Source organism: Rhea americana, unplaced genomic scaffold, assembly GCF_003343005.1.
Source record: "Rhea americana isolate MKP2758 unplaced genomic scaffold, rheAme1 scaffold_19, whole genome shotgun sequence".
Lineage (NCBI taxonomy): Eukaryota > Metazoa > Chordata > Aves > Rheiformes > Rheidae > Rhea > Rhea americana.
This window is the reverse complement of record NW_028186038.1, coordinates 8366925-8375122: the sequence shown is the minus strand read 5'-3', so window position 1 is coordinate 8375122 and position 8198 is coordinate 8366925. Positions and strand designations below refer to the sequence as shown.

At 58.3% G+C, this 8198-nt stretch overlaps 1 protein-coding gene and 1 long non-coding RNA gene across 2 annotated transcripts; one reads left to right on the top strand and one right to left on the bottom strand.

The window, feature by feature from the left end:
* The first annotated feature begins 9 nt into the window (after positions 1-9).
* Positions 10-5849, top strand: TUSC2 (tumor suppressor 2, mitochondrial calcium regulator). Its single transcript, XM_085302541.1, has 2 exons — positions 10-756; positions 2727-5849. Exons 1-2 carry the CDS (start codon positions 640-642, stop codon positions 2790-2792), a joined length of 183 nt encoding a protein of 60 aa, XP_085158667.1. The 5' UTR covers positions 10-639; the 3' UTR covers positions 2793-5849.
* On the bottom strand, positions 5820-7430 carry LOC146597306 (uncharacterized). The gene is made up of 2 exons (XR_014895555.1): positions 6689-7430; positions 5820-6262 (listed from the first exon to the last, which is right to left on the bottom strand). It is a non-coding gene; the product is annotated as an uncharacterized LOC146597306 (long non-coding RNA).
* Between the last annotated feature and the right edge of the window lie 768 nt (positions 7431-8198).

Sequence of the window (8198 nt, the reverse complement as noted above, 5' to 3'; positions counted from 1 at the left end):
GGAAGGACGCGCGGCCCGAGGCAGCAGCGTATCCGCCCCGTGGCCCGGCTGCGCGGTGCGGGCGGCCCCGGCGGGGAGCCCCCTTTCCTGGCTGGCCGGCGCAGAGCGGCCTCGCTGCCGCCACCCGCCCAGCGCCCCGCTGTCAGCGCGGGAGGCTCCTGGCCTGCCTGAACCGAGGCTCAGCCCAGGAGCGACGCCACGGCCAGCCTTGTCCCCGGGCAAGTCTCTGGCTGTCTTGTTCGGACTGAGCTGCTGACTGCCTGAACAGACCACCGGATCAGTCTGAGGAGCCGCCCCGCGCGCTGTGGGAAGAGCCGAGCTGCTCCTGCGGCAGCTGCCAGGCGCGTGGTTTGTGAAGTGGCAGTGGCCTCTGTAGCCTCTTAGCGCTGCGACCCGAACTGCCGTGGCATGTGACTCCATCCTCCTGTGAGGTGGGATGACCTCTTGTCATCTGCTAAGCTCTAGGTCTCCTTTTCCAGCGCCCAGGCAGCAAATACTCACCGCAGGTCTTGCATGGCTGATGATGCTGCCAGCCTGCTCCGATTCCTTTTCTGAAGCAATTACCTGTGCTTTGAGTACAGGAAGCTACTAGCAGACCCTGGTCCTTTACGTACTCTCATCCCTCCTTTCTGCAGCTCCATGTATTATGATGAAGATGGGGATCTTGCCCACGAATTCTACGAGGAGACAATCGTTACCAAGAACGGGAGGAAGCGTGCCAAGCTGAAGAGGATCCACAAGAACCTGATACCTCAGGTAATGTGTGACAAAGGGAGAAGGGGAGGGAAATGAGCACTAAGATACTGCAGTGACAGCTAAAGTCTCCAGGGCCCCTTGGAAACCTAGGGGCATCTTGTTGCAGGGGAAGCACAGGCTTTCCGTTCCTCCTGCAGCTCCTGCCTCACACCCTAGGTTCCTTTGGGTCCTGCCTGAGGCCCGTGTCACCTTGTGATGCTGTGGCAGGAGAAGAAGARACAGTGAGTCCCCTTTGCTATAGAGAAAAAGCTCTGGCCCTGCAGAGCTGCTGGGGCTGTGAGGCGGCGTGGCTGGGCACAGCACGGCCAGTTACAGGTGCCAGGCAGCCCTGCACACACGGGGCCATGGCATCCCCTCATCAAATGCATTCCCCAAGCRTGCCCTGCTCCCTGCCTATCTCTGCTGCCGTCCGCAGGCAGGGTGGTGTGTGAGGTAAGGTGTGCTGCTGCTGAGCTGGTAGTTCTCGAGTGCTGCTTGCTCAGCAGGTGTTGTATTGCTGGGGAGGGTCAGGCCTTGGCTTTGGGAGCATCAGTCAAAGCCAGTCACCGGCTGGCACGAGTGCTCGCTTCCCCCTGCAGCTCAGTAGCGAGAATGCCTGGTGCTGACCTGATGCTTTTCGTACCTCAGTGGTGCTCGGGCATTTAGTCTTCTCTGAAAATAAGCTCCACCAAGCAAACAGGGTGTAGCCAGGCAGGAGTGGGTGCACTGGTTGAGGATCTCATGCAGAAGGATGGCTTGAGCGTGGGACAAGATTTTGGGGGCATAAAAGGAGAAGGGATTGGACCAGGGCTGCAGAGATCCCCCTGCAGGAGTCCCTTCTAAGCAAGCAGAAACACATGGCTCTAGTGTAAGCCTCCGCTGAACTATTGGTCCAGTCGCCTGCCCAGCTGGTGCTCTCAGAGGACTAAGCAACCCCTCCAACTGGATCCCTTCGAGTGCTAGATAGAGGCAGTTGGGGAGAGGAAGCGTTCGGCACTGCTCCTTGGGCTGGCTTTCGCACAGAGAGACAGCCCTGGGTTGTGGAATGGTCTCCTGTTGCCCCTGATGTGGGTTCAAACAGTCGCCCAGAGTACGTGCTTTCTGCAGTGCTACTCAAGGTCTTTTTCTGCATGTGTCTATCTGCAGCCCTTAACACAGGCTCTGCCCTCATTGCCCGGGGCTTTGCCCACCCTGTCTGAGCCGATGAGCTCTGAGGCTGCTCCCAGGACCCTGGGGCAGGCCCAGGCTGGAGCCCCAGGGCAGGCGGTCCCTGCTCACCTCTCAAACACCAGCCGCTGCCTCTGGCTTCTCAGGAGTCTGGGGGGAATTGCCGTGGCCCAGCTGGTGAGCACAGAGCCCCACRGGGGCTCCGTTTCTGCCAGCAGGTCCTCCAGGTGCTGTAACAGGAGAACACTTGCCCTGGAGCATGGGAAAGGCACTTGTAGCTGGCGTGGCTGGAGCGTGCATTCAGTAATGTCACCCTTGGATAGAAAGCTGCTTTTCTTGTGTGCCAGCTGCCCTCATTCCTTTCTCTCAGAGAGCTCTTTTCATTCTTTTAAATTCTGTGAATGAAAGGTGCCAGATGAAAAGCCCAGAGAGCCAATATCTGCCAGTCACGCATCAGCTGGTGCACGGGCAGTGCCTGGCAGAGCAGCTCCCTTCTTTCTCATGCCGTTGAACTCCAGACCCGTCATGTGCGGCAGCCAGCAGTGCCTTAGTCGGCTCCGCAGGGGCCAGTTCGAAGGGCAGAGTGCTTCCACATTGTGCGCTGCCTCTCAGATGCACCTAGTCGACACAGCGGCTTTATGGACTCCTGTTCCCAGTCCAGTTCCTCGAGGGCACAAAGCCCTCCGTTGTGCTGGTCCCTGCTTGGGGTGACTCACAGAGCTTGGCGCCTTTGTTTGCAGAGCTTGTGCTTAGCCTGCCTTGAGAGCCCTTGTTCTATCCCTGTGCCATCCTCTGCTCACCACTCTGCTTGACTCTTGTTTCAGGGCATAGTGAAACTAGAGCACCCTCGTATTCACGTGGATTTCCCTGTGATCATCTGCGAGGTGTGAGTCGCGAGGGGGACGCAAGCCGTCGCTGCCTGCAGGCAAGACGCCCTGCCTGACTGCCCTGAGTGTCACCACGCGTTGCGTTCGTGTAGGACGGGGACTTTGAGCACGGACACGTGACCGTGGACTTTGACTCTCCCCTTGCCCGGAGATGTGGCGGTACGGAACAGACTCGGCTTGGTCGTGTTTGGCTAGCGCCCTTCGCAGGAGACGGGTGACCTCGTACGACAAACGCTTAAAAGTATCCTCGCTTGAGTCAGAAGACTAAAATACCTTTTGTAGCCTCTAGCCAACGTTTGGATGGGTAACTGGAACTGCAGATGATCTACTGTGTTTGAGCTGTTAAAGGGAGAGCGAGCCTGCACTTCTCACCAGACAAAATTCCCTGCTTCTCAGGTATGCAGCCCAGGGAGAGCCAGGGCCAGCTAACTCGCTGCCTAGGGGCCCGGAGATCTCTCGGCCTCTGTGGTTGAACGGCCAGTGTTGCAATGAATCATTTGACGAGGACATTAAGCAAGGCTCCCCCAGGTGGGTCAGTCGGTGGAGGATGAATGGGGCAGGCTCGGGGGAGCCAGTTTCAAAGCACTTCCAGTTGGGTGCTGTGCTCCCCTCGGGAAGGGGAYGGAGACCAGATACTGCTATCTTGGCCCTCGGTCTCTTCCCTGGGCGTGCTCCCCGGTTTACGCTGCCCGCTGGCTCTGCGGAGGCTGGTGTCGCTGCTGCCAGTAGTCCCCGCTGGAATGCCTTTTGCTTGCTGCTTGCGTTGCAGACGCGGAGATCTCTGCAGTCCGCGGGCGCTGCTGGCAGCAGGGAGGTTCCCAGCTCTCCCGRCAGCCTGGTGGCCCACGCGAAGGCAGCTTAGCCATCTGGATTCCCTGAGTAGGACTTGCCTCCCCCTGGTAGAGCCTGCCTGCACTAGGGGAGCAGGCAGGCTCCTGCTGAGTGCTAATCCTCGCTCGCTGGAGCCTGCAGGGCTGGGCCGCTGGGCACGGCATCTCGTACTGCTTTGGGAAGTCGGCTCCGCATAATGTCCTCATGCCCCGCTCCAGCGCTGACATTACTTCCCAGTGGCGTTGGCCTTGACAGAGCCAAGCAGGAAAGAAATCATCTCTTCCCTCCCCRTCCCTCTAAAACAATCGATCAGTTGGCCTGCCCTGGCTTGGAAATCTCCCTGGCGATATGAACTAGAGTTCCTCCGTTGCCCTGCGTCTCAGCTGGGGGCAGGAGGAGAAATGCAATGCACTTTAAAGGGAGGCTTTCTGCTCAGTTTCGGAAGGTTCTGCTCTCTCCTCCTCTTCCCTCCCACTTGACAAAGTCGGGGTTGCCTTGGCAGCACTGAAAACCCCATTGCCTCTCACGCTYGGGTCCTGGTCCTGGGGCTCCAAGCCAGCTGCTGCAGGGCCGGGGAAGGCCTGACCCGTACTACCCCCTGCCAAYGCTAGGAGCCACTGCCTCCCTGCTCTGGCTTACCTGAGGACAGGCCGCTYGCTTCACGCGAGCACGGCTGGTCTGTCAGCGGTGGGGCGCTGGGCAAAGCTTTAAACTGGGTCAGAGCTCGCTCCTGCAACAGCCAGCTTGGCATTCCTCTTCTTGCGTTCCAGAACTTATTTACTTTCTAAGCACTTCAGACGTTTGCTACCTCGATTTTTAATTTAAGCTGCTGGCACTTGGGTGCYGGCCATATCAGCGTCTATGTTGGATGTATCCATCCCTGTGCCCACCAAGAGCTGCCTGGGCTCAGGGCCACATTCCTCGGTTCTGGGAGATAACAGTGGCATGGCTGTTGCTGTCCTCCCGTCACCACCTCCTCCCTCTGTGCCCCCCACCCGCTGTTCCCATTGACACAAGCACGCACGAAGGGTGAAGCGGATGTGCTGGCTGCCGCCTGGCAGGGAAGCAGGCTTGCTGGGCAGGGCTCCAGCGGGGAGCTCTTCTACACTGTGATGCTGGGCAATTCTTTTGACATCTTTTGTTCTTCTACTTGCCTGAAAAAGTCTGTCTTAAAACGATCCCCACTGAAGTGTTTCTTATTCACACCACCTGCTCTTGAATTTGGCTCAGACCAGGGCTCACAGATCTCCTTGAAAACAGCATCTCAGGCTCTGGAGGAGTGCGAGAGCTTGTGTGTGTTGTCCCTTCTCCCCAGGAAGAGGAGAGAAAGCTGTGACCAGACTGCTGATTCCTTCTTGCCCCTTCTTTCTGTGGGCACAGGAAGCAGCTCCTCGTCTTTGCGCTCTGCGGCATCGCAGCCGCGTTTTGTACGGGACGGGAGGAAGGCCGAGTAGGAAAGGGGAAGGGGCTGGTGCGGCTTTGCCTGTCCTGGACGGGAAGCCCCCTCTGCTGGGTGCTGGCCGAAAACGGAGGAAGAGGCAGGGCCTGAGCCCCGGGTCGGCAGAGGGATCTTGGTTAGACAGAGGCCTGCGTCCGGAGGAGCTAGGAGCAGCTCCCTCCCACCCGTGGCTGACTTTGTTCTCCCTGGCGTGCTGTTGTGCCCGCTCCGCCCTTCCCCCAGGGCGCTGAGCGTGCTTCCCTACAAACATGTCTTCTCCCACCCTCTTTTCCCTGAAGAGGCAGCAAACCTCCGCAGGCCACCAACAATCTGTCTTGCCCTACTTCTTTCCAGGCTGGTCTGCCCGTCGGGATCCAAGCTGTGCAGCCAGCCTGCTGGGATTGCCCCTTCCCAGCCTCCTCTCCCCCAGCGCCCTCCTCTTCCTCCCCAGCCCTCCCACAGGKGAGCAGGGACGGGGAGGTTCCTTGGGAGCTTCTGAAGGGATCTTTAAAATGTGAAGGTCACTGTAAATAGTATCTGTGTCCACTATATTGTTGGAGCAAGCAAAAAAAAAAAAAGTTTCAGTTTTTTTACGACTTCTGTGCAACTTTGTGCTTTCCCGTGTGGATGTGTAGCTGAACTGTACTCACCAACACTAGACTTGCTCCTCTAGCGTGTGGATAGGAACCCTGGGTTTGAGAAACGTACACTATTTATGGTCCTTCCTCTGCCTCCAAGTGCATCTGTCTACTTTTGTTAAATTTCAATAAATTTATTTGTAGATCCCACAAGTCCAAGAGCCGTGTTATTGGGGAGGGAGGGTCAGTTAGAGGCTGGGCCTGTGCAGGGAGGAAGGAAATGTTAGATACCCTAGAAGAGGTGAACGTTGTCGGGCACGGATGTGTTTGTGACAGCCTGATCCCACGTGGAAGCCTTGACCTGCCCTGACCGGTCTCYGTTTCTTGTTACCCTGCTGATGTTAAACTGTTCTGTAGGACTGTCTTTGAGTACGGTCGGGTGAGGGCTGATGAACACAGGTCCGTTTGCCGGCGGTGCGTCAAGTCCCTGTTTTATCGGGAGAGCAGTGTTGGTGCCCTACGCGATCCGTGGTGGTGGGGCTGTCGGCGCAGCCCGGAGGTGAAAGCACCGTCCTTTGAACTGAGCTGTTCTCCCCCGGCGCTGCTGCTTTGGGCTGCTCGGGGAGCTGGAGGACAGAGAGGAAGACTCAGAGGATGGTACCGGTAGCCTAAACAGAGCCGACCCGTGACCGGCGGCCATGCTTTGGCCTCGCCTTCGCGTCCCGGCTGCGGAGGAGCGCCCACCCGGAGCARAAAGACATCGGGCCCACGAGCAGTTCCAGCAACTTCCAGGGGTCCGAAGTTTGCCGGGGGCGGGCGGCTCCGGTCACCAATTTCCGAATGCGCTGGGTCGCGGACCCCTGACCTAGCTGCACTCGCTGCCCCGCGCGCTTGCAGGAACCCCTCGGTTTGTCAGCCCTGTGACTCCTCTTGCAAGCGTTGTGCCACCCTCCTGACGCTATCTGACAGCTACTGGCTGCGGCGTGACTTAGGTGTGAGCTGGCGGCTGGGAAGCCGTAACAGAGGAGCGAGTGGGCGGCTTCCTTACTGACCTGATCGCGCAGCGAGGATGAACGCGGAGGGCGTTTCAAAAGTGCTCCGGCGGCGCGGATGGCAGCAGTCCAGCGGGCCTCGTTCTCTGTCCTTTCTCTTACGTTTTCACCGGAGTGGCCTGTAAGAATAACTTTGTAGAGTTGAAAGCGGGGCCTGGGCAGCTGTGCCCTCCGCTGCRGACTGCAAGGTGCTTGGGTGAAACAGCCCTCAAAGGCCGAGCGCTCGGGCTGCCCTCTTGGAGGAGGGGCCGTGGCGCCTGTGCCGTAACTTCTTGTCTGCCGTGCTTTGCAAAACCACAAAATCTCTCACGCTTACGGCTGGAATAAAATCAATGTCGAAATACAGCAGTGAGCAATCGGTGCAGCCCATCGGAGCTGAGCTGCTGCGTAAAGATTTCACACAAGTTCTGAGCTGTTAAACTGTAACTTCTACGAAAACACCCTTAAGAAACATGTTGTGTTTTGTTTTGGGATGGGGGCGAGGTCGGAATGCGACTGTGGTTGGAGCCCGTCATGCTATGGGTGGGTGGTAATGTGTTTAACGGTGTAATTCGATAAATCTGGATTGCCTCTCTCCTGCGCTTTGCCCTTACAGGCTTTGGGAGAGCTTGCCTTCAGCACGTGCTGTGCCTTTGTGCTTCTTGCCTCTGTGGGCAGGAGCGCGGTATTTGGAGGCAGGCCTCTCCGGCGCGGGCCCGGCCGCGTGCGCCGGCTCCGCGCACGGCTGCCCCGCGAAAGGGCCGGCTGCGCGGGTGGAGGGGGGCGCGCGTTTTCCCGAGCACTTCCCACGGGTGGCCTGCGGAGCGTTGGAGCTTGAAGGCGGGCGGGGAGAGTTTGTTCTGCTGAGACGTAAAAGCGAACGGGCCGGTAACGGCGGGATCTGAGCTCTTTCATGCCGTGGCTTGAGGTTTCGCATTCGTAGCGCCTGGGGTGTCCGGCGCTGCGCGTGCTGACATGCAGGCTGYGAGAGGCACGTCAGGCTCCGCTCCGCTTTTCAGCCGTGACACCGGTTGCTCAGCGCGCACGTGAGCGTTTTTCATTTTTGGCTGACAAGCTTAAGCTCTTGCCAGGAGGACGCCGTGTTTATTAACTGATAGAGTTAACTCTATTTTCCAAGCTGGGCTAAAAAGCCTCTTCTGGAGGTGTAATGAGCTGTGCAGCAAGGGAATTTAGCTGCCTGGGCTTGGTTGAAAGGATGTAGGGAGGACCTCACAGCGTTGACTCAAGCTGACCTCTTCCCACCCCTCTGCCAGAGCCCCAGCGCGGCGGGGGGTGCCAAATACGCATGTCCGCTCCTTAATCACCCGCCCTGACAAATCRGTGCCTCATTAATAGCGAAGGCCTAATAAGTTGCTCGAAACCGTGTTATCCTACTCCAGGATGCTGCCGGCTCTCCAAGTTCTGCTGGACGCCGAGGCAAACATGATATCACCTTCTGTTCTGCATCCTGCCCCCCCTGCCCCCAGCAGCCCCGCGAGGGTTTTCCTGCTACCACACACGCCTCCCGTCA